General features: G+C 44.1%; 1 protein-coding gene across 2 annotated transcripts in view; it reads right to left on the reverse strand.

The window, feature by feature from the left end:
- Window positions 1–3,308: 3,308 nt before the first annotated feature.
- The window catches only part of DDRGK1 (DDRGK domain containing 1), a 36,665-nt gene continuing 14,329 nt past the window's right edge, over window positions 3,309–25,644 (reverse strand). The window contains exons 4-9 of one of the 2 annotated variants that reach the window (XM_082759382.1): window positions 23,827–23,928; window positions 13,801–13,923; window positions 11,670–11,708; window positions 7,236–7,292; window positions 5,998–6,046; window positions 3,309–4,915 (exon numbers count right to left, since the gene is read on the reverse strand). In XM_082759382.1, coding sequence (XP_082615508.1) covers window positions 4,743–4,915; window positions 5,998–6,046; window positions 7,236–7,292; window positions 11,670–11,708; window positions 13,801–13,923; window positions 23,827–23,928 — 543 coding nt within the window. In that variant the 3' untranslated portion in view covers window positions 3,309–4,742. The remainder of the gene's footprint in view (window positions 4,916–5,997; window positions 6,047–7,235; window positions 7,293–11,669; window positions 11,709–13,800; window positions 13,924–23,826; window positions 23,929–25,644) is intronic. The other variant, XM_082759383.1, reaches the window with a different exon arrangement.

Raw genomic sequence — 25,644 nt, forward strand, 5'->3', positions numbered from 1 at the left:
TGCAGAGCCCCCGCTCTCCATCAGGAGAAGGATGCAGCAGCTGCGAACACCACTGAGGAGAGCGGGTTGAAGATGTGGGCTTACCCCCACCACCCAGAGGACTTTAAAAAAAAAAAAAAGTATTTTTTTTGGAAAAAAAAATAAATTGAAAAGGACTTTTGAGCACAGACAGGGGGCCTGACAGGGCTTGCCAATGGCCAAGGTCAGGGCAGCATCGAACACCTTTAAGCAGGGGGATGTGATGCCCCTGGCCGTGCTGGGTCATCATCACTGCCAAAAAAAAGGTCCCCAGGAGGTGCGGTGTCCCCTCGGCCCCCTTTCCGGGCTGATTTTACACCAAAGCAGATGAGAAAGGCTTGGAGCATCCTCGCTGCTGGCTCGGCGTCAGCAAAGGCAGCAGCTCCTCCTGCAGTCGTTTCAGCAGCGCTCACCCCATGCCCGCAGCCTTCCTCCCACCTCCACGGGGATTTGCAGGGCTGCACATTTGTAGGGAGATTTGTAGCCCCGGGGATGCAGATTTGTAGGGAGAAGCAGCTCAGCCCATCAGGCTGCTACGCTGCGGGTGCCCCAAGGTTGGGTTGTGGCTGTCCGAGCCCTGCTGTGTCCGTCCTCTGCTCCCGCAGGGGGTGGCCGTGCCTCTGGCTGCCACCACCGCTTCGTTCCTTTGCCCCCAAATGTTCCTAAATTCCCCCGGTCCCGCATAAACCCTGGCTCCAGCATCACGGATGGGTTATCCCCCGAATTTCCGCAAATAGCAGCTGTCTCGGAGCACAACGTGTGGGGTGTCTGCAGCCCAGGGGGCTCCACTCTTAAGATTGTCCATGTCTGAACCCTAAAATGGCTGATTTTGGGATTTTTTGAATCCTGAAAGCCTGGTTTTAGCTGTCGCTGAAGGCTGAAATCCTTCAGATCCAAGGGAAGGACTTGCGCTGGGAGAGGAGACCAGAAGGAGGAACAGGCAGTGGAACAAGCAGCGGGCAGTGCAAACCAGCACAGCACCAAAATAAAGGGAAAAAGTGCCAGGAGAGTTGCTGTTCGCTCCTGGGGCACCCCAAATGCTGCCCAGAGCTTCACAGGGAGCTGCCCCAGTTCTGGGTTCGCAGATAAACCTGGCAAATAAACCTGGAGCTGCTCCTCGGTCTCACCACCAAACCCGCCCGGGAGCAAGGAGCCTTCTGAAGGATGCAGGAGGCAAAAACCAGTCTGAGTCTGGGCTGGGCACGGGCTGTGATGCACCCGTGGAGATCAGTGAATGCTCCTTTCTCTTTAGGGCAGGAAAAGGAGTTTTTTCACCCCATTTTAATCAGAGAAGATGAAAAGAATGAAGTCACAAACCTTACGGTGCTTCAGGCACCAAACTTCCCTGGCTGTCAGCTTTTTAGTCTGCCTGAGGGGGGATCCCTGCAATCAATCCCCCCATGGGCACTGATGCTCCGAAGTCGCTTCTGGGGTTAAAAACATAAATCTGAGCGGCCGGAACGTGGCTGTTTCTGTGCAGGAGGGAAAATTGCAGCTCCGTGATTCATTACTGCCTTGTGATATTTAGCGCTTTCCTCAGAGGATCAACACAAACCAGCAATTTAGGGAAATACCCAAAAAGCCTCCCTAAACACCCCAGAACCTGTCCCCGGTATCCGTAGTCAGAGAGAGAAGCTGAAAGCCAGGAGGCTGACAGGCTCTCAAACTCGTCCCATGAATAAATAACCTGGGAAGATGACATTTGGTGCTTTTTAAATGTTTATGATAGGAAAATGTTTCACATCTTGCTGCAGCTGCGCTGTTATTTCACTCAGATGCACGAGAAAGAAGCCGGAGTTTTCCTCGGTTAGAGCTCGCCTCGTGTGAAATGAAGACAAGGATTTAATTTTTTTGGCCTTTGCCTTCAGGTGGAATAGCAAAATGAGGACAAGCTCGCTCAAATGAGCCGCTAATTATTATTATTCATTCCAAGTACAAGGAGAGTACCTTGGAGCCCTTGCGCTAGTTCAGAGAGGAAAAAGAGAGATAAACGCTGGGCAAAAATTAAGAGAAAATAGGGAGCTGAGACCCTTCAGGACCTGCTCCCATTTTTCAAAGGGTAGGCACTTCAAGAGGGCAGAAACCAGAGCGGTTGAGGTCTTACAAGCAGAAAACCCCAAATCTAAGGGAGTCGGTAGCACACACGTTTTATTTTTGCTGTGATTTCCCTCCATTACAGCATTTTGCTGCCGTGCCAGACACGACAGAAGGGATCACGCTGACACAGATGAGCGTGGTGGCTGGCTTCTGTGCTTGACCCCATAAAGTTTTCCATAAGCACGTGGGCAGGATCAGCGCCCTGCCTGGGTCAGGCAGCGCTCAGGATGAGTCCCCCTCGGGTTCTCCTGCAGCAGCAGCTCCCTGCAGGAGGGGTCGGGGCTGGTTCTGAGCACCAAAGCCACCTCCTGCCACGGCCACGACTTCTGGGGGCCTCTTCTATGATCATACCTGCAGGATAAACACCTTCCTTTTAGGGGGTAGCTCTCATCATGGGAGATATGTTTTCCAGTTATCAGATGGATTATTAGTTGTGTGTCAATTAAATCATTTTTGGCACGGAGGGCCCCACGTAATTCTATTCAAGGTTTTCTATTTGAGGTTTTCAGCCATTTCTTTGGATTCTATAGGTGGATTCCCAGAAAAAAACAAAAACAAAAACAAACAAACAAAAAAAAAAACAACAAAACAGAACTCCCTTTAGTAGAAAACCAACCCAAACCCAAAGCAGTTACAAATTAATGACAGTGGCTCTGCTTCCCAAGGCAGACCACGACTGCTGGGTCGCAGCAGAAACCCCTTCTACTTGTCCACAGCTCCCACAGACCCAGGCTCTGCAGCACTCCAGAAAGCCTGTGCAGAAAGATGTACAAAATGTGGCCAGTGATGCATAACCAAAAGAAAAGGCTCGGTCTTGCCACCTTCCTTGCCTCAAATGTTTCACTTTGTATGGAAGCAATCTTTCAAAGCTCCAAACAGCTTAGGCAATGGGCACTTTTGAGGCTCCTGTGACCTAGTTTGGATTATTTGTGTTAGAAGCTGCGGATCTTGTCCAAGCCAAGACACAGAGGTGTGTACACAAAGCCTGCGTGCTGTTTTCGGTAAGCAGCTGTCCTAGCACAGCAGAACAAGCTCGCAGTGCACGGTGAACACGGTGCTATTTGTTACCCTTGCACAGACTGAGGGCCCTCTGGAAATCCCAGGGATTGAATGGAAAACCTCCAGCCCTCCACTGGCACACACGAGTCTGTTGGCTCCTTTATCACATTAAAAACAAGACAACTTCTCATCTCTGCAACTCTTTCAATGGCATTTATTTTACTGCAAGAATAGTTTAGGACAGAACAAGAAAAATCATGGCAAAATCAAATTTTTGGTTAATGAAGAGGCTTCACAAGCCTGCAATCAAGTAATGTCTGCTGGTGACCGCTGCACAACACGGTAGTGACACCGATCTCTCACATCAGTGTGTGCACAGCACCACATCGAGCAGCAGTGCAGAGATTACACAGGAAATGTGCTTCCTTCCATTGTTCTACTGCTATCTCACCTCCCTGATAACACAGCTTTCAGTCTACTTAATTCACCTCTAAGTTTGGCAGCGACAAAGCCAGCTCCCTTGTCCTCCCCAATTACCGCATATCCACAGAGATTCTGTTGAATACAGAAAAGAGAATTAACAAAGCATCAATTAGGCTATTAAAAAATAAATATTCTTATGCAGGAAATACACTGACAGCTATAATTAAGATATTAATAATCGTTTACTTGTAACATTAATTGCGTGACTCATCCCGCCTGAATTTTTATACATCCAAAACACAAAGGCCACGGAGCGGGGGTGTCTGAGGCCTTCAGACACACTGAGCTGGCTCTTACTTCGGAGGATGAATCATCAGAACCTGGTTGGTATCATTAGGATTGTCCTGCACAATAAATGCGGCGAGTTAGCCTTTCCCTGGAGGTGTCTCTGTCTCTTGGCTACGGAAAAATAACACAGCTTGGCTGCAAGTAAACTTCTGACATCGTATAAAGCAAACAAAACATTGACATAGCAAAGGTTTTCTGAAATAACCTCCAGAAGTTTTAAAAACAAAGCACTGCAGAAGGTTTTCGCATTTCAGTACGAACAGAGACGCACGTGCAGTGTTTTCTTTTTGCTATATCCTTCCAACTTCGATGCAGAAGGCAAAATCCACAAGCCTCATCCCCACAGACCTACTGTTCCAGGCTGTGTTTGTCATTGCCGCAGTTATACGGCTACGTGAGAGCAAAGCCAGCCTGCAGAATCCAGAATGCAATCAGAGCCAAATATATCATCAAATATATTATCGAATGTATTTAAAATACATCTGAGACATCAGAATTTGGAAACAACAACAAGTATGGGTACAGTCACACCACAGTGACTGCCAAGATAAAGTAGGCAGGTACCAATTACTGATATCCCTGAGGTCACGTGAGTGTTTAAGTCCCAAGTTCTTTGCTAGCTTCTGCTGTACAATTTTTACATCAGCTCTAAAGAACCAAAAGCAACATTTCCAATCAAGTCTTGCAGCTAATTTTCAATTTTTTCATTTTCAGTCAAGTCTTGCAGCTGATCTTTAAACAAAGCGTCCTGCCTCCAAACACCGCAGATGGACTAGAGGGGTCCCTGCTTGCTTTTTATTTATGTGGCTTATTTATTAAAAGGTTAAACTCCCTCTGTATTTTCTCGTGTCATGGCTTCATGCCACAGTTGGAGCAACAGCTTGGCTGTCAGGCTGGAGGTTGATCAGGGAATTGCTTGCTTGGACCAGCTCGGCGATGGAGACTCGTCCCCTCTCCTTGATATACCGAGCCACGGCAGCCATCTCCTCTGGCGTGATGTAGATGAACTTTCCTCTGTCATCAATCACACCTACGGGGGAAAAAGAAAGGACCTCGAAGTCAGCACTTTGGCTCCTCTCACTTCCCGACAGACATCAGTTACTTCTTTTTGGAAGGGCCGTTTGAAGTGCTGAGGCTGCATTTCATATCTAGGGCAGGCAGAACAGCACGCCAGCAGCCAGGCTTTTATTTCCATCTCTGTTGTTGGGCTTCTGAATGGGGCTCTGACAATACCTGAGTGCCTGGGTAAGAGTAATTTGGTTCAGCAAGTGATGCATTTTTTTTTTCACTGTGCGTGGCTGGCTGGGAGTATCGCAGCAGCTACTTCAGTTACCTTGCATTGGTGCTGACATTCCAGGCAGAAGGAAAAAAAGCAAAGCAGGAGGGCCCAGGAGGAGATTCAGAGCTCCTCCAGAGCCCAGCTCAGCCTTTCCACCATACCCTGTGAAAGCTCAGTTTCTGTATTTTGGTTGCTCCATCAAGAGTGAGAACAGACCTCTCTGTTCTTAACACATTATGGGATCAAACGTAAGGCAGGGAGACTTACTGGCATGCCACAGTCATACCCAGCACAGTATAAGTCCTTATGTTTTAATTCAGATCACTTTTAGGTCATTTAAATGGGTTTCCACAAGCACCCAGCGAGAAACAACTATCAGGTCAGTAAATGTCTGCGTTGGCACCTCCACTACTTCATTCTCAGAAAGAAACAGACCGACCAGCAATAAAAGCATCTTGTTCAGACAGGAGCTACCTGCGTGCTCAGCCCCTGCTTACATTCCAACTTTGATTGCGTAGGTCTGTGGCTAGGAACGAGCACTTCACTTCCTGCAGCTCTAAGCTTCGGAGAGCTCCGCAGTGTTTGCTTATCCCACAGCACGCCGTACCCCTGCACTGGCCACTTCATCTTTAAAACAGGCGTGCAAACTACCTCCAAAACATCCAAATGATTCTTTAAAAGTCCGACTTTGGAGGACAGGATTTGCAGCTGGGTGCTCAGTAACCCCCCTAACAAAGTTTAAAGCAGAAATTTCACAGAGCCACAGTAAAGGCATTTTCTGCACCACCTATTCACCAGCTAAAATACACCCCCACTTGTGTTTTAGCTGTCACCTGTTAGAGTGCCATCTGCCATCAGGTCCTGGATTCTGTTAATTGCTTCCTGTTCAGGAGAGAAAAAGGAATAAACTGGTCAAGAGGAAGGCAAAAAAAAAACCATTTCACACGTTCAGACAGACTAGAGAAGGCTGCTTACACTTAATTCCTCAGCATTAAACACTCCAGTGAAGGACACACATCAGCGTTTCCACACAGATGGATGCAGTAAGCCCTTTGTCAGAAATGGTTTGCTCTTAGATGGATGATGTGAACCCCTGCAACTTGGGGTGTTCACAGAACTTCTCTACCCTCAAAAGAGGCTTTTACCTGTAAATTACCTGGGTGTATCATGGAAGGGGGGGGCTATTACATCTTCCCAGGGAAAGGCTGTATGTGCCAGTGCAATATGCCAGTTCCAGAACCTGGCTACACTCATTACATTCCAGAGCTTTTTTTTTAAAATTTTTAATTATTTTATTATTTTTTTTCTTCTGCTCTGTTTCACAGGAAACCTCTTCTACCAGGCCAAAGAGCACTTTGTTTAATTTATTGCTGGGTTAACTCTCTGGTTACTCCAAGCCCACAGTTCCACTACGTGTTAAACTGCTATTTAAGTTCGGATAACCTTGGTTTCTACTTCTCTCACCCACTTGCTACCATAGGAAGGGATGCTACCCGCTGGATCAGGTTGCTCAGGGCCTCACCCAACCTGGCCTTGAACACCTCCAGGGCTGGAGCATCCACACCATGAGCTCACTTTGACAGGCTCTACGTGGTGCAGAGAGGGTCCATGTTCTTAAGTAATGCACCACAAGTTACAAATTCTTACATGTTCCAAGAATACACAACCAAGTGGAGCAAAACAGCTCCTATCTACTGACTGCACGCAAACATAACAACGTGTACAGTTATGCAGGCAGAATCTCAGCTTGTTTTACCTCTGCTCCTGATTCCCAATACCCCAAATTGCTTTGTTATTGGATTTGCAAAAATTTGTAAGCTCCGTTAGCCAACAAGCAGCTGTGCCAGAGGCAGACCGAGCACTTTTCACTAACATCCCGGTACGCCAGCAATCTCTTGCTGGCTTGATGGTTCTCTGACAAATGGCCACATTTCCTGCGCTGGCTTTGCTGACCTGCACAAAAATCCAAGCATTTTCAGCAGTTGCGGAGATGTTATCCTTAATTACCCACTTTCTCTCTCATGCTTTTAAAGTTATTGCTTATAACTGCCCTCCGAAAGGCAGTACTTACCTGTGTCCTTAAACCCAAGTGGGAAGCTAAGTCCTCCAGCTGAATTACCTTTGTTTTCTACGGAAACAAACAAGAGTTACGTGCAGCTGATGAACTCGAGGGTTAGCATATCTTTTTCCTTTCGAATAAAAACACATTTAATGGACAAAGTAGGACCTGTCGTTCTAACTTTTCATAGTGAGCACTTCTCTGTGGCAAAAACCTTTAAGGTACATCACTGAAACCAGTCTGCTCCGTGGCAAGACTGGATGCTCTGACCCACTTCAGCGAAGGCTCGAATACATTTGCCAGGGCTCATCCTGAACCTTTTGTTCCCTTACAGGACACGTGAGCACAGGCGCATTAAGCCTCTGTTCTCCCTGCCCCCAAATTTCTCAACTGCCACCTCTAACCCCCAGTGTGCTTTGGCAAGATCCCTTTTTGTTTGAGAGATGTTTCAAAACCCCTTTTAAAATGATCGCTGGCCTGTACACAGAACTTCAGAGAGGTTAAATGTTAAATGCTTTAGTTTGTTTTATGAATGCCATGTGTATTAACGGCATAATCACCTTCCTAAGCTAATGAAGATATTGTTAAACCAGTCAGAGCTGGGCGTGCGCTGCTAGCCCACTCCTGCATAAGCTGCGTGATGGTGTCTGAGAACGAAGGCAGATGCAGAAACTGCAAATTCTCATTTTGCTTTTGAAAGAGGCTTGCTGCAGCCTTTCTCAGGCAGGAGCCAGTCACCAGGGCTCACATCTGGTTTTACGCTTCTCTGTAGCTCCAGAGAATTACACAGAAAACACCTGGTGCACTCATCTGGAGCTACTTGGTTCCTGTTTTCTGGTCTGCAAAAAGTTTTAGAAACTCATCTGTTTTGTGCAGCACCGCTGTTTGTACGGACAAAGGATGCACTGTTGTTTGTGAGGAATTTGGGAAATATAAAACTTCTGAAAACGGTTCAGTTAGCGTTCTGGAGGGCACTCCTAGGAGCTGTACACGTAAAGCCACATTTACGTTACTGGATGGAATGCTACAAATGACAAACACATTTGTTTCTGATCCTGAGAGCACACTGGAAGGACACTGAAAGACTAAAGAGGCTGAAATAGATGAACCTTTTTCGTTAATGAAACCAGGCAAAAAAAAAGAAAAAAAGCCACACACAGACTTAGCAGTTGTGAAGTTTGATGCAGCCAAGCTAGAGAACTGAATACCATGGACTGAACACATGGACTTGGAACCAGTCCATGGAATTCAGTTCTCAGAGCTGGGAACTGCCAAGGTTCGTCACATCTTCTTTTAAAAGGGCAGGGGGTGCAAAGCCACATCCAAATGAGAAAACCAGGATTTAAACCTTCGCTTCCAGATATTCACCCTCAGAGACCAAGTTCACTGGAAGCTTTCTACTACAGATCCTGCTGTGAGTAAGAGAGCAGAGGATGGGATGGAATCAGGACCCACTCCCCCGCCACTCTGAAATATAATGACATTATCAGGTCCCAAGCCAGCACGACACCACCACACACTCCACGTTTTAGAGACAGGCTTCACTTTCAGAGAGCAATATATATAACGTCCATGCTTTACCAAATCCATTTAACTTCAGGTGTGCTTCCACTGCTGTCTCCAAAGAGGTTGGAAACAAAGCAAGAGCTCCCAGGATTAAGATGAAGAGAACTTTTTTCCTTATTTTGCAAGCATAAGTTTTGTTGGAGAAAAAAATAAAAGGAAAGGAAGGAATAAAGCCTCAGAGTCCTTCTCTATCCCTTTCCAACAGCGACCACAGAGCTTGGTGTTTTAATCTGCTGCCTATAATTCAGAAGCACTCAATGATACCCTGTCATGTCTTTAACCTCTGCCCACTTATTTTTCTTTTCCGAGGTGCTGAGATAGCTCACAGGTGTGTCATGTGCACCGCTGACTAAGGGGGCCCCAACGGAAGGCAGATGTTCAGCTTTCAGAAGGGCAGAGCAGGGGGCTTCAATCCTTTCGGTGCCTCTGAGCAAAATCCCTTTTAAAGCAATCCCACAAGGCAGGGCTGGAGAAAAGAGACCGCATCTCACTCCAAACACCCTTAAGAATGAAGCATGAGGTGAGCTACCTCCAGCCAGTAATATCAGTGAGACAGATTATTCTACAGAAAGGACTAAATCCAATTTTATTTTTTAAAGTGCCAATTGCTCTTTCAATTCTGTAAGTTTCGCAGACTGCCACTAGCAGCTTAGCTCTGCTTCTTGATAACAAGTCAATAGTTTTTGGGAATAGAACAGAAGACGGGGGCAATGCAGAGCCTATGCATGAAGCATCCTCTCAAGATTAAAAAAGTAATAAGACTTGTAAAAAGAAAGCGATGCCCCAGTTCTACAACTGATTTCTGCATAGGAAGCCAGGTGTTGAAGCGCTTCTGAATTTGGTGCTTCGGCACAGGCTTAATTTCTCTGACGTCAAGTAAAAGTGACTAATATAAAACTATACGTGTGCTTAAACACTGAACTGAGACTTTGTGACTAATCTGTTCCAGCCATTAGAGCCACCGGGGCAACGTGCAGAACAAGAGCCTATTGTGTGATCCCTCGGAAGCCCTTCCAGTTTTAGTGGGAGATCCCAAGGGACACCGACATAACCTATTGTTCCACCTGCTGTTATCTCCGGGCAGCTTGTTTGTGAGTCAAGAGCAGCACAATTTCGTTAATTCAGGGTTTGAATTAACCTCAAAAGCCACAGAAGGGAACATGCGACTGGGATCACACCACACCACGTAGTCCCTTTCCACAGTAAGGGACTGAAACAGAGGATGTTTTAGCAGACGTGGACACTTCCAAGTTCCCCCCCCTTTCAGAGAAATCCTTCTGGAGCACTGGAACCACTGCATGGCTCCGAAATGAAGTGCACTGATGGCTCACTTTCACTTTATAGTTTTAATTAGGCTTTTTAATGAGCTTTTCCATGCTATTCTCAGCCATCTCACCTGCATTTCGTGGTGTTTCTGAGCTGAGCTGACTGGCTTATGCTGGGGACGTAGTAAGCGATTGGGGGCTATTTTTTTTTGGGTTGCAGCAATGAAGATGTGCCCTAACTCTGAGTGCTGCTAGCTTAAACATTTCCAAATTACCACCAGAGATCAGGTATCAGGAGATCTTTCTGATCAGGAGATCAGAAAGCATTTGACAGAAGTCATTTTGCCACCTACCTGGTCTGGTGGGAGGTGTCCCTGCCCGTGGCAGGGGGGTTGGAATCAGATGATCTTTAAGGTCCCTTCCAACCCAAACCATTCTATAGATTCTGTGAAAAGAACACAACCTCCCACTGTGGCCCTACGGCGATGGGATATACCAAAAGTCCCAAAGACAGCCAAAGCAGAGAGCAGCACAGCAGAAGATGCTTGCAGTATAGTTTTGTGGTAACCGTGGAACCATCAAGGCATTTTCCAGACTTGGACAGCAATCACTCAAATTGATTCCTGGTGTAAAACTACCAGGAGACACAAACACGTCTGTAACTCCGAGTTCTTTGTGGGGTAGTGGAGATGCAAAACCAACCCAGAATGTGGGATTTTGGGTTAACGGAATGATTAGGAGGTTGATTATTATGATTAGGTGAAACTTTTCACACAGTCGCAATATGTTCTCAGACAAGAGTCCAGTTTCCACTAAAGGCCCAAAGGGACTAATGAGGACAAAAGATTTGCATGACTTTTGTTAGACTAAGAGTAGAAAAGCACGTTTGAATTTGGATGTACCGATAGGGGAGGAAGAAGCATTTGTTGTTACAGATCAAAAGTGGAAAACCTCATGAACACATCACAGGTTTTAAATAACCAACCATGTCATATCATGAGAGGTAGAATAAAACACACCCTGTTAAAAACAAGTTATCCTTTCCTTAAATACCCCTAAAAATACCATCGAGACAGCGTTGTCATTTGCACAAATAAAAGCAAGAAAAGAAACCACGCAGAAGGTTTGAGTGACCTTTATGATGCCGGTGTTTCAAACAAACACATCCTGCATGGCAGGCCACATGCTGGCACAGCAATTCTCATTCATGCTGAGCTGAGATGTGGAGATTGCTTTCTACATCAGTAGCTGATATTCACAAACAAAAAGCTCAAACGTCCCAAATCCCACTCAGCAGCAAACGTTTCTGTTCATAAACCCTGAGGGTGCCCCACCAGGTGCAGAGTTCATGCACACCTACCTTATGAATTAGGGTAAGAGCTACGATCTTGCCCCCAAAAGCCAAGACAAAGCTATAATTAATGTCACGTTAACGATGATGGACACATTCATGCATGATTAAGTGAATAATGAAGGCTTTATCTAAGGCATCACTTTTGTTACTTGTTGAATATTTAAGTAAATCGAAGAGGAAGTAAGGATTTCCCTTCTTTCTGCAAGTCAGCTCTTTGACACAGCTATTTCACACATGGAAGGTGAAGAAAGGCCAACTTACCTTAACATACTCGAGAAATTCCATTAGAAAGCTGCGAGACTGGATACAGCAAGGAAAACAATCATTATTTTAAATTCATAAACATTAAATGCATCAGAAACTTGCTTAGTACAAATATTATAAGAGTGTTTAGCATGCATACTTCTACAGTTTTACAAAAACACACAGAGAAGGAGATTTTGAAATGGAGAAAAAAGAGATTTAATCTTAACTAGAAATATATGATAGGTATTTTCTAAGCCAGAACATTGCTCAAGCACAATTTGTGTTTAAGGCTTTTTTTGAAAGGAAGGAAATCCTGGAATCTTTTCTTCTTTACATCATACGTACTCTGAAATAACCACATCTGGGTGAGTCTGTGCATCATGTATTAAGTTACACATATACACCGAGGACATTTTGTACACTTTTGTGAAGTACAGAGTGATTCAGGAGATGGCTCAGGCAGATGGTCAAGTGGAGCACACAGCTGCACAGCACATGTGGAAGCTCGAGCCCTTTTCAAAGCTATGCACCTGAAATCCGGTATTTTAATAGAAGTGGCTCAATTTTCAAAGGCAATGCAAACAAGGTGCGTTTCAGCTAACAGGAGATCGGGTTACCCTGCAACCCTGGAAATCAATCAGCCTTAATTAACTGCCTAACTGCGGGCTCAGGCCCTTAACTTCAAGCAGGGGTTTCGGCAGGCTGCCCCCAAACCCACAAGGCAGAGTTTGCCGTTGTAACAGGACACCAAAACGCCTCTGTGCATCATCAGCCAGCAGACAGAAGGACGGCCTGGCATCTTTCAAAGGCGGATGCCTCCAAATAACCGTGTACCTGTGATTGTTTCTGAAGACGACTTTCAAATCGCCTGCTATTAAAGTTCTACCTCCCCGCCCTTACCAAAGATATTTTATGTTGAGATCTGTGCATCATCAACTGCCTCCCAGGCTCCTCTGAGCCAGGAACACCCTTCCCTGCTCCCACATATCGAAAAATTAATTTCTCCTTGTCTGTGCTCACGCAGTTGCCTGTCAATAAACACTTCCTAGCTCCTGGTTTTGAAGGGATTTTCAATAGCAAGATACAACTTCTCGGCATTAATCCCAGCACGATGGAGGAATTTCTGCTAAAAGGAAGGGTTCCTCAGGGAGAACATACGGCTAAGGTCAAGGTGTTCTGATGAATTACAAACACCTCAGCCCAAAGCCACTCCCAGTCGTGCTAAGTGCAAACCCATTCAGTTCAAAAAGGGGAATTGAGCTGAGGAGCAAGGGGAACAAACACACACGACCCTGAAAAAAAAAAAGTTACCCATCATGAAATCAATAGGATGGCTCCAATCTGACAGCTGCCACCCCGGAGCCATTTCAGCATTTGACAGCAATTAAAATTAGTCTAACGTGTCTTTTTTTTTTTTTTTTTTTTTTTCTCAGCAGACTAAGAACACTGCCTCCCACAACAGAACCTTTTCAAGTTTGCAGCGCTATTATGTCAAGTATCACATTTCAACCACCATCCCCAGCAGCTCGCCTGCAGGCAGCCACAGGAGGAGCAGGCTAGAACATTATGCAGGCTTCGAAACGCTATCAAAACCAACAGTCACTTGCAACACCAAACGGACAGCTTTCCAGTGGAAAACCCACAGGCACCTAAGCTGTGTCCTGTTATTTCTCTTACTAGAAGTGTTACAAGTTTTGTCCCAGCTTGATTTTTTCATTTGATTTCACAGCAGCTCTGCTCCTCTAGAAAACACCACCAAAAAACTAACAATTTCCCTGAAGATATGTGGACAAATTTAGCCCTGCTTTCACCCGGCTCACCAACACACAGTACATGGGTAGGGCAGAGCTGACGACAGTGTAAGGATGTCTGACTCCTGGGATGAGTTTTATTTCTGTCCTTATACGAAGGGAGGAGAGGACTCATTTCCAGAGACATGCACTTGCCTTAGAACTGACAGTCTGGAGCGAGGAACTGCAGCATTCCCCAGGAAATACTCCAGGTGAACATGTACCATCTACACAGCTTAACTTTTAAAAGCAAAAACATTTGGTTTGATCCCATTTTACAAGAGGCAGAATGTAGCAAGGACAATCCAAGTCTAACAAAGACAAAGGAAGCTGCAGTAAGGAACTAAGGTACCTACCTCTTCCTCTGTCATTTTTTCTTCCACCCCTTCCTCTTCAACTACAAAACTCTCCTTCAGCTTCAGGTACTCTTCATACTCTCTCTTCTCCTCTTCTTCTTTTGCCTTCCTTTTCTCCTCTTCCTGGACAGGAAAGACGACAAGTGATCAGTTTGCTCCTCACCCAAAGGAGGTTTAGCTCTAAGTACAGGAGCATCTCCTTTATCTGCAGCCTGGTTGCACTGTGACAGCAGACAAAAAGCTTCCAGAATGCATCTTAAGTTCTCCCTCGATGGCATCATTAAATTCACAAGCTGCTCTGCCACCCTTAAGACAGAAACCATCTGACACGGTGATGTAAGCTCGCACAGAATACACCTAGGCTGGCTCTAAAGAGGTCTACCACGGGGAAAAAAAACCCTCCTATATAGCAAACTCTTGTCTTAATTTGCATGAACACATTTCTTCTGCAGCTCCCGTGACAGGAAGTTCCTGCCCCTAACTGCACTTTGATGCAACATCCACATTTTCAGCAACTAGCCCCAATTTTGCTCTCAGCTGCCTGGGGTCCGATGGGAGGGATCACAAAGAGTTATCCTGGTGCCCACTTGCGTGCATGAAGTAAGAGTTTCGGGTAAATCTCTAAAGACATGCAAGCAAGGTATGTCTGCATGGGATGTAAAGAACCATAGCAATTGTTTTGTACATAGGGAGAAAGATGTGATTGCATTAAAAAAAAAAAAAGTTATTTTACAAGTTTGACTGTTAATCAAAGCCTACAGGCTCCACTTTTAGTTATGTGCAATAAAAATACTTTCGGTTACCTAAAGTGAGAAAAATGTCAAAGTTTTCAAAATCACATGCAAAAAATAAATTGCTGACCCAGAAAACTCTAAGCCCCGAATCAGGGGAGTGGTGATGCACACTGGGCAATGTAGAAGAGTCACCCATCCACGGCCAGACTGCAACGTCAAGTTTTTAATGTGACAGGTTACATAAAAAGTATGTCAAATAAGAACAGGATTTTACTTGGCACTCATCGTTTTGCAGCTTTCTGTGATTTTATTTCAACATTTCTTTTGCTAGTCTCAAAAGCTTACACATTTACCTTCACCCAGAAGGAGAAGGTTTCCTTACACCAGTTTCTGCTGCAGAGAAATTTATGTTAGTGCAGCACACAGGACAATGAGATTCCAGCTCCACCAGCCTCTGCTTGCTGTCACATCGCAAAGGACTGATTAATACCTAGAAATGTGAGTTCTTCGAGTTTAAGTGAGAGCCTCTGTGCTTTCCTTTACTATCAGCACAGGAATCGATCCCCTAAAGAACAACTGTATTGATTCCTAAACACTTGTCACCCTGCATCTGTGACACTAATTGGTAATTGCTTCCCTAAATGGCTCGAAAGCAAACACTTGTTCCATTAAGACAGGAACAGGTCATCAAGCATACTGAAAAATGGCTGCATTTAAAAAGAGAGCATGTAAAACAAACCCAGCAGGTATCAGAAATAGGCACAGGAGTGTCACTCTTCAATTAAAACTGCAGAGAGAGAAAGTGTATTAGGTCCCAGCCACACTTAACCAAACTCCTGAGAAGTCACGAAAAGGAATGCCAGCAACTTTCAAGGATGAGAAAAGCAGGACTAAGAGGATCTTACTGCATCTGAAAAGTCAAAGCCATTTTTAACCTCTATCTCATCGAAAAAAAAAAACAAATTACAGATCTGAGGAAGCTCCTGAGACAAAACGAGACCATTTTCTGGGTCATTCATCACCGTAATGATTATTAGCAAAAGCCCAGCAGTAATTTTTTCCTTGCGTTACAGGTGCCAAGAACAACATAACCACATTTCATTTGGAAGCGACAGCAATTGTTCTTTCTTGTAAGTACATCAAATTGAATCTCGATCCTGGAAATACGAGAATAAGGTTCTTCCCCTGGTCTATTACAGAAGTTGTGATTTAACGTGAGTTGAAATGAGAAAAAAATGGCAAAAATTGAAAAAGTGCTCAGGCAAATAATTTCTAGATAGGTCTATGAAAAAAATATTAAAAAGACAGCATCCGATTTACAACAGAGCAACAACTGAGCACTATTTTCCTTTCTGGAAGGTCTAACAACAAACAAACAAGACCCATTCCCACCTTCCTTACCTGCTTGAAGAACAGAATCTTATTTTTTTTAAAGCACAGCTGCACACTCATATCAGTAATTCCATTTTCACCACACACTTGTAGGTGTGTCTGCTGCGAGACCAGCAAAGCACTCAGCTACCAGTCCTGCACTTGTGGTTTCCTTAAAAACCCAAATCTGCTTGTTTTCCAGCTCCTACATTTTCACACTGTGAGCAGCAGCGTGTCTCCAGGTGGTCTGCAAAAAGGCTTTGATAGCTACAGCATGTCAGCCCTCGTGGTTCCTGCTGGTTGGAGAGGCCTCCATAACGCTAAGTATTTCCAGAAGCTTTTTCAGCAAACAACTCAAAACCCGGCCACTCCCTGCACTGCCTCACGTACCTTACTACCTAAACCGAACCACGATTGAAGCTGTAAAAAGAAAAGCTGATCTGTGAGCTGGTTCAAAGCAAAAGGAGAGATGACTTTGTACAACTGCACTGGGAAAAGCAACCAGCACGGAGGTGGGCAGGGGAAAACCTGCTGCAACCCCACTGTCTGTTAGAGGGTCATTTCAGTGAGTTTTACACCACCACACTGGGGCATGTGGAAGAGTGCCAGGCACACAGCAGCTGCATGGGAGGTGTAGGGTCAAATTCAGACAGGTTGCATTCCCATGAAAAAACAGCTCGTGGATTATGCATAAACCCCCCAAAACACTGAGCCTACTGATTAAACAGAGCCCATGTATGGCTTTATGCAAGTAAAAAGCCCCCTGTATGAATTAAATGAATTAAATTGAATTAAAAAAACCCCACATCTTTACTCGTCAGGTTCCTTTGCCCCTCCCCACTCTAATTTCATATCAACTGTGGTGGAGTTTAGTGGTAATGCATGTGTGCTTAGGGGAGAGAGGATTGCTGGGCCACCTCCCTTTGGTGATGGGTGGGGTGCTGGGGAAATCCCGGCAGCACGGAAATTTGGTAACTGCTGATGCTCACCTTCAGCTGCCCGCTTTTTTTTTTGTTTTTTTTTTTTTGAAGCACGTTCGTTTCTGTCCTCACCCACCTAAATCTTACCCAAACCGGGGGCCTGCCGCAGTGTGGATTTGTTTTCGATCGGTTTTACTGTAACGCACCTGAAGGACAAACTCTCCCACACTGATCACGTCTTCGTTAGAAGGAGGGGGAAAAAATGAAAGGAAACCACTCAAATATTTCCTCCTTCTCTCCTTTCTCTGACCAAACAGCCACGTTATCAGTCACTACTGGACCAACTCTGCCTGCTTGCTGTGAGTCTCACCAGACACCTTGCATGGCAGAGCCCCAACTTCCCAAGTCCCACACGCTCTGTGCATCTCTGGCACTTTGGGAGACACTTCTCAGCATCCTTCTTATACCAGGTGTGGTCAGCTCTGACTTCCCACCGCACCCTGTCCTTCCACTGCTCTGTAGGCTCCTTCTGTTCCACCTGCCCACCGAGGACCTGGGTTTGCTGTGAGGCTCCTTTCAGATCGTTGCCTTCTGTCTACGTTTTACCTTGAGCTCAACGATCATCTTAATGACATCAAAAATATCAGTTGTGCCAACTGCACGAGATCCCAGCCTTCCATCAGCTGAAATCCAGAGGAATCTGAAAACTTTTAGGCTTACAGCTGGAAGCAGACCCCAGCTCTTGGCACCATAAACCCTTCTGGATCCTGGGAATGCTCCTTGAGCTCTGTTTGGGCTGGCTGAGAGCTTACAGCCTTTGAACGTTTATCATGCATCACCGTTTTTAACAAAGGGTGAGGACCCTTACAGCACTGTCCTGCAAGAAGATATTGAAGCAGCCTCTAGCTTTCAAGGCAGTAACCCATTTAAGGTGACACCGACACTAAGCGATATCGGCCTGGATGGTAAGTAGCTTTTCTGAGAGCTTCTCCTAAGCAGCTTTCCCTGAGAGCAAACTGCTGGTTGTGTGCTGCACCACGGCTCCTCCAGATCAGATAAAGGGCCAAGCTGCTGACAAACACAGTGTTTATAGGCAGCTTATTCTACTGCTAAGTGGAAGAGATCTCCCTGCGAGCCAGGAAGGTAGAGCAAAGGCTGGACTTTCTTCAGTCACCAACTGCTATCAGTTGTTCCTTGCTTGTAGCTGTTTTGTTACAGGCAGAATGAGGGAAAGAGCATCAGTTCCTACACCAAATGCTCTGAGGTTCATGGACCAAAGAGACCCTTCTCATTTAAAATCCAGTTCTTGTGCTGTTAGTGCAGGTCCTGCAGGAAGCAAACAGGGACTTGACAAGTAAGTGATATGACACAGCATGTTTATTTCTGAGATTCCTCTCCCTTGCCACTTTTCAGACAGAAAATAAAACCTTTAGAAAGGCAGAATAAGCATTTCCTACAAGTCCTTATCCCACCAAATTCAGCGCAGAGAGAGTCTGCAGCAAGCTTTTCATTTTGCACTAATAAAGAAGTTAATTTTCAGGAAAGTGTGTAAACTGATGCTTCACCTGAAACTCAGTCGTCTCCACCAGCCTCCAGGACCACCCTGGTTGTGGATGAGGAGGAGACTGAAACACCAACCAGTCAGTGGAAGCCTCTGCTGAGAAGCACACACACCTTGATGTTCATGTAACACTACATGGAATAAAAAACCCAACATTTTGAAACTTGGTACCCATTCTTACATGATTAAATGTCAAAGAGTTGAAACTTTGCGGTCTTAGTTTCCAAAAGCTCCAGCAGCACCCTCGGGATCATTATCCAATCCTCCATTCCTGCAGCTCTGAAGATCCAGCCCATTTTCATTTAGGTACTTAAATGCAAAGCAGAACCCCTAAATGAGGTTTCCTGACTCTGGAAACTTTGGGCACAGCTGTGCTTGAGCAACATAGACCTTGTTTTAATACAACAGTGAACAACCACCAGACCCCACTCCCACTGTGGCCTTTTATTTCACAACCACGGGTAGCTTGCTCAGTGGAAGCTTGGCAGTTTCTCTGCTGTATCAAGCTGTGTTTCAAGAGCAGCTCACACTGCAACGGATTTGCAGGCAGCACACCCCATGCAAGGCTGCATTTTAACATAGAGGAGATCACCACGAGCCTTGCATCTGCATAAGCAGTTTCCTTAGCAGAGCAAAGGTAGGCTGAGGGAGTAAAATCTACAAAAATCCCTGTGCACAGGAAAAAAAAAAAGCTCTTAGGCGAGCAATATGCGAGGCTTTGTATAGAGACACTGTTTTGCAACATCAGAGGAAGTTCGCTCTCATTGATAAGGTGTCGGTTGGTAAACCATCTCACCACTAAAAAACTCCAAGAGTGAAAGGGAAATCCCCAGGGTAAAGCAGAGCTGAAGCAAATGCCAATTATAAAAGGAGCTTCCTCGCATGCATAGCCAATCAGGTCAGCAGAACACTGGAAAGGAAACTTGAATTTAAAAATATATTATCTGGTCCGCAACACTGGAGCCAGGGGGCAACCACATTTTATTTATATGTGCTTACAAATATATTTGAATAGAACCAGGGAGATATTTTTCTCAAGAATATGTGAGATGTTAGCCCCCGTAGCCCCCCTGAAGCTACAGTTCCCACTTGTAGGTCATTGCGTAGAACTGGCCCAAAATAATTGGAGAGAGGTGTCTGTTTGCATACAGAGGAAAGTGGGTTTCCATCTGACCCGAGAATTCATTATTTCCACTACACTCCATGTCTCAAACCATTGCGTGGGATGCATGTGAAAGGGTTAACAGTCCCGGTGACTTTATCGAAGATCAACACCGGGGGATTTCTACAAGATCTACGCCCTGATTTTGTATCCTCCTCTGTTTGGCTTCCCTCATTATCTGACAAACTTTTAGGCAGCGTTTAACGGGGCAGGAATAATCCAGTGCTGCTGGATAGGCTTCAGCCAGAAGTTTAAGGGTGCAGCTGAAAGGAAGCTCTCCTTGACACAAAGCCAATCTCTGTGCTCACAGAAGTTAGCAAAATTTGGGTAACAGCTTCTGGGAGAGAGGTTGGGAAAAAAAAAAAACAACACAACATTTAACTGAAGTTTAGCTAACAAAGCTGTTTGGAGACTAGCTGCTCATCACTTAAGTTCTCTTGTAAATACAGTAACGAAAATTATTTGCATTTAAATTAAATAAAGCCTGACCACCAAATTTATGGGAAAGCCTGAATTCAAACCTTTGAACGTGCAGCGGAAGAACATGGCCAATGCATGCAGTTAAAACATTTATTTTGGAGGTTTTAAGCCTTCATCCTTGGTCCTAATACATTTCCTGAAGTGCAGGAGAGTAGAGAAATAAAAACTAAGAACAGATTTCCTGCTGTCACTATACCTGCAGAAATAATCTGATGTACTGGAAAAGGAAGGGGAAAAATAATGAAGCCATCTGACAACCGTAACATTTCTCAGACAAACTTCAGCAATAAACTCGAAATTTCTGGTGCTCTGTGGGATTATGTGAACTACAGAAATGTCAGGAACCAAGCTGCCTCCAAAATCGTAGTCAGCTACCGTCTGTTTTGTAATTTCATGACTATCAATCACCACTTGAGCTACCTTTCATCACTTCGTGTTTCCATCTTAAAACTTATCCAGAGGAATAGTTGCATCACAAGCACAGTCCACAAGAGATTACTGGGGACAAAATGTTACTTGTGGAAATGAAGAATCCTTTCTCTAGAGGAATGCACAAATGACATTTTATCCTATGTATTCCAAAAAAACTAACCAAACCCCCAACAATCCCTCTTCCTTTCATATGAGCCTGGAATAGAAAGACAGCACTTTTTACACCATACAATCAGTTTGTAACAAGATTTTAAAGATAAAGTGTTATGATCATAAAGACAGGCTGTGCTTACACATGCAGAAATCGAGTATCTATTAGTTCATTTTCCCTCCTATCACCAAGTCAAGTCTCCAGCACTGAAGTCTTGTTATTACCACGCTCCCTGTAAGGTTGCTTTCTGGGCTGACTGAAGCAGGAACTCAAGCAACACAGCCTCACCACGTACATGTCTTGAATTGTTCTGCTTCCTGTTAAAGACTCCGATGGACACAGACTTAAAAATATTAGAAAACAGTTGAGGAAGACTATTAACTATCATCAGAGACATTTATTTGATCCACACTGGAAATGGATTATCTTATTTGTCTTAGACCCAGGCAAAAAATAATTAAAATTGAATACACTTTTATCCAGTAGTAGAATAATGTGATGTAGCCTGGTGGGGTGGCTTGCTGTCCTGATAAAAATTACTGGGGAGAAAGACATCCCCCAGAAAAAAAAAAAAAAAAAAAAGTTAAAATTACAGAATTAAGTAGCCAAGGAAGCTATCACCTAAAGCGTTTTAGTACAGTTTTTATCAGGAATATTGAAAATCTAATTCAAAACAAATGACATTTTTCTCATTCGACCAAAATAAATTACTCAGCCCTAAATTGAACAGAAGGCAACTTAAAAAAAAAAAAAAAGTTAAATATGTTAATGAGCAGTTTCTGTGTGAAAAGATCTCTACCTAGTTAGAATTGCACCCTTATTTGCAACTCAACTCCTCAACCATGGCTGACTGCTCTTGATTAGCCAGCTGCACTGCTAAACCCCAGGCCCAACTCGGAGGGAATCACCAGGATAACATCTTCGTCTGGCACTACAGCCCACTTGGAACAGGTTGTCCAAGCTCAACTGCTGTTTGATTAGCAATTCCCCTGCCTTGCTGGCTGCCACTGAAAGGAACTGACCTCTTTTTTGGCCTCCTCTAAACGAAGCGATGCTGAAGCAATGCTAGCACCCAGCCAGGGTGCCCTCCTACTTCCCTCTGGAGCATCGGGCTCTTCATGTTTTATTTCAATCAATAAATTCCCAAAATCTTAAGAAAAATAATTTAAAAAGTCAGGGAGCTGGGTGAAGACAAAACATTTAAGGATACACTGCTAGAGGAAGACTTGCCATCTGAGTTGTCTCTTATGCCTGTAAGATGGACAAATCCCACAGCAAGCAGGATGTGCAGTAGATGGGTACTTTATAGGCAAACAGAGCTCATCTTGTCTCTTTCTGCACTGGAAGTATGAGGGGGAAAAATGGGAAACGTGTATGAGAAAAGGAGAGCAGTCACATGGACCACAAGGCAGAAGCTGGTGCCAGTGAATTGCACAAGAAGGGGAAAAGCAGGAGACGGAGATCCATAGGAAACCAGGTTTGATGGTTCTGTGTCACAAAACAGCTCAGCTACGCACAGGAGTGGCTCAGACTAGCCAAGATGAGTTATCCAACCTCAGGGTTATGCCTTGGCCACTGTTAGATACTTCTGAACTGGTACATCTTTCCTTAGAACTGCAGTGTTGGAATACTTGGTCCCCTAGAAGTTTCTTTAATTTTTTTTAAGCAAAGTCTTGGACCCTGTTACATAGCCTGGCGTTGTAGAACTGACATTCTCCTCATACAATTTTTCTGAAATTCAGTAGCCTTCTACTGAAGGAAAGGGAACAAGACAGTTCAAGAAAAATAGATTTTTTTGGAGTGTAAACATAAAATGTACCTTGTAGAAAATAGATTGTATCTATGAGATCTTTCATATGTGCATAATGTATGGAAAAATGATTAAAAAATGTCTTTATCCTGCCTTCATGCCTTCAGCAGAAGGGAAAAATGTCTTTTAAAAATGTTATCAACAACCCACCCTACTCATACAGTTCCTGCGTAGAACAAATTAAAATAAATCTGCTCACAACAAAGCACAGACACAGATCTCCAATCACATATATCATGGAAAATTTGTGCTGAAAGCTGATGGCTCCACTCCCCTGGGACAGCAATTATTCAGCACAGAACACCTTGGCCCTTGCCTCCAGAAGCACTCTGCAGAGCTACCACACGACTTGCTCAAGCAGTGAGGAGCATGAAGCTCCCTCCTAGTTCTCAGCCAGCAGCACTGGTGCCTAGAATACGCAAAGCAGTTTTGAAATAAGTTTGCCACCCCCACTGATGCAGCTATTTAACAAAGGCATTTCAGTCGCACAGGATCTGTTTTTCTGGGTCACTCCCGCTACCACACACCTTCATATACGCTCAGCTTCAAAATCTTTAATTGTGAAGTGCATGCAAACGTGCTTAATTAGAATAAAATTGTATAATTTTACATGACAGTTGCAAAATCGGTTGCTAGCGTCTTTCGCTTTCTGCCCTGCTGGTTACAGCTGTCGGACAGGCAGAGCTAATGAGCATCAGCAACCGGCACAAGTTGCAACATGAGAAGTTTTATCAGGGGTGTAATCAAACACTGCAAGCGGGGCCCTGCATGGTTGAGAAATCTCCATCCGTGGAGGCATTCAAAGCTTGGCTGGACGAGGTTCTGAGCGACCTGCTGTGACTGGACATCCCTGGAGCAGGAGGACAGAGCACAGCACCTGCAGAGGTCCCCTCCAACCTGTGCTATTCTACGATTCTGATACCCACACTTCTATCAGTCACCAAGCTGGCACCCCCAGAACTTCACCTGCTGTTTGATGCAACTCCTTTCTTCATATATTCACATTTAGACAGATCCCAGACAGACCAACAGCCAACTTTAACAGCTATGTTTGTCAACATAACAAATTGACCATCAAATCTGTCACTACGGCACACAGCTGCAGCAGGCAGGCTGCTGGATCCACTGCCAGGAGACTGGGTTTTGTTGTGTACTGGTGCGTACTGGTGTTTGGAGCAGGGGCTTTCACTTCTGCCAAGCACCTGGGGGAGCAACGCTACGACCCACAACTGAAATCACCGAGCATTACTGCAATTCATATAAAATGGAGCAATAAAAAAAATAATAAAAGACGTATACAATAGTATTGAAAACCAAAGGGAATTCTGCTTCTCTGTAAAACCTCTAATCAACCTCAAAGCCCAACTTGGTTGGAATTTCCATCTGTAACTACAACCAATCCCACCTGTCGCTCTTCCTCGAGACGTATTCTCTCCTCTTCTTTCCGCCTTTCCTCCTCTCTCTTTGACTCAAGTTTTTTCCGTTCCTCTCGCTCTGCTTCTTCAGCCTTAAAAAAAAAAAAAAACACAAAAAACAACACGTAGCGTTATGCAAGAGAAGCTTTAATCCTCCTGAATATAGATTTTGTAATTTCATATTGTGAGGCCATGGGGAGTTTTCTCACTATCTTCCTTGTATGCCTGTTCAGAATTTAAAAAAACTAATAAAACAAGTAATTATGATTTAACTTCTTTTCCCCCTAGACCTTCAAAATACTTAACATTGCCTAAGTTTTAAAATTACCCTTACGTTATCTGCTTCTCAATAAGCATTTTCAAGCTGGGTACATGCATATGAAATTATTTGTATAGAGATATGATGGAATAACACGACTTTTCCCTTAAAATTTAGCTAGAATGGATTCTAAGGTGAAGAAAAAACGGAGAGGGGGATGATCTGTAAAACCAAATACATTCAAACTTTATCATTAACCTGGGGAGAATCTCTGAAAGTAAATGACTTGAAATCATTTTACTATTATTTTAAACCAAACCTAGCAAAGATTTTTTTTTTTTTTTTTTTTTTTTAAGTGCTTAGGGTCTTCTTTTTAGAGATTTATTTTTTAAAAGTTGTTTTTAGCCTATTTAGTACACCTAAATTTGAAAATACGTTGGGAGAACAAGCAGAAGACACTGAAATGGAGGATCTGTGGCTTTGACTGTTTCAGCAAAAAAAGACCTAACCAAGGAATTTATTTGTCTACATGGGAAAATAAAAATCAGCACGTTCTAAAATGAAAAAAAAAATTCCTCACTCTACCAGCTGATGCTTATCTTCATTCAACTCTGCTCAAATTTTCCACAAAAAAAAAGGGGGTAATTAAACAGAATGAACACGGAAAGTAATGACAAAATGGTTAGCACAGAATGAGTGAGAAAAGGATCGTAATGGAAGCTTATATAACAATCTAGTTTGTTTATTACCAACCACCCTATCTATAGAACACACCGGTGTAAAGGAGAAATGGCATTTAAAGTTCAGGTTACTCTAAAAGTCTCAGCACGGGTTTCACTGGCTTTGTTTGGACCCTCTACATATTAGAAATGTAGTCAGAAACACTTGTTTTTTTTAAAAAACAGATGCATCAAGTCCATTGTGCACTTCACCTTTTATGCAAAGGCTGTTTCAGGGCTGTTTCCCTTCCTTGCAACCCCACGTTCCACGTTACAGAACTATACCGAGTTTGTAAAAGAACAAGTAGAAGAACTGGAAGAAATTAATGCAAACTTGCAGCCATCCACAAGCACACTGCACAACGCAAGTTTCACAAAACCCGTTGTCTCCCTGGAATTAAGAGCAATGCGGTGGGCAAAATTGAAAAAAAGAAATGCAGAAGTATTTAAATGAGTAGTTTTTACACACTTTACATTTAAAAACAAGCAACTGAGAAGTTAGTGTGCTTGCTGTATACACTTTGCCTCTGTTTAACAACCAAATTTCAAGCAAAAACTGACTGCAACGTAGATTTCAGCTGATTACAGGGTCTGCTCTTTATCTCCTCACCCTCCAACAGAACAGCAAATCTGGATAAACTTGTAGGGAGTCTTCCCACTAAGAAAGCACATGAACCACTACTCACAACTGCCCACGGCTTTGATCGCAGACCCACTTTTACAACAATGCTGTGTGGGCTTTTGAGAGATGTTTTTTTCCCCCTTAAGGGGAGACAGCACTGACATCGAGCTGCAAGCCAGTGCAAACAGCCCATAAAGAGCATCCAGGA

The sequence above is a fragment of the Aythya marila genome, assembly GCF_965140915.1.
Source record: "Aythya marila genome assembly, chromosome: 4".
NCBI classification, from domain to species: domain Eukaryota; kingdom Metazoa; phylum Chordata; class Aves; order Anseriformes; family Anatidae; genus Aythya; species Aythya marila.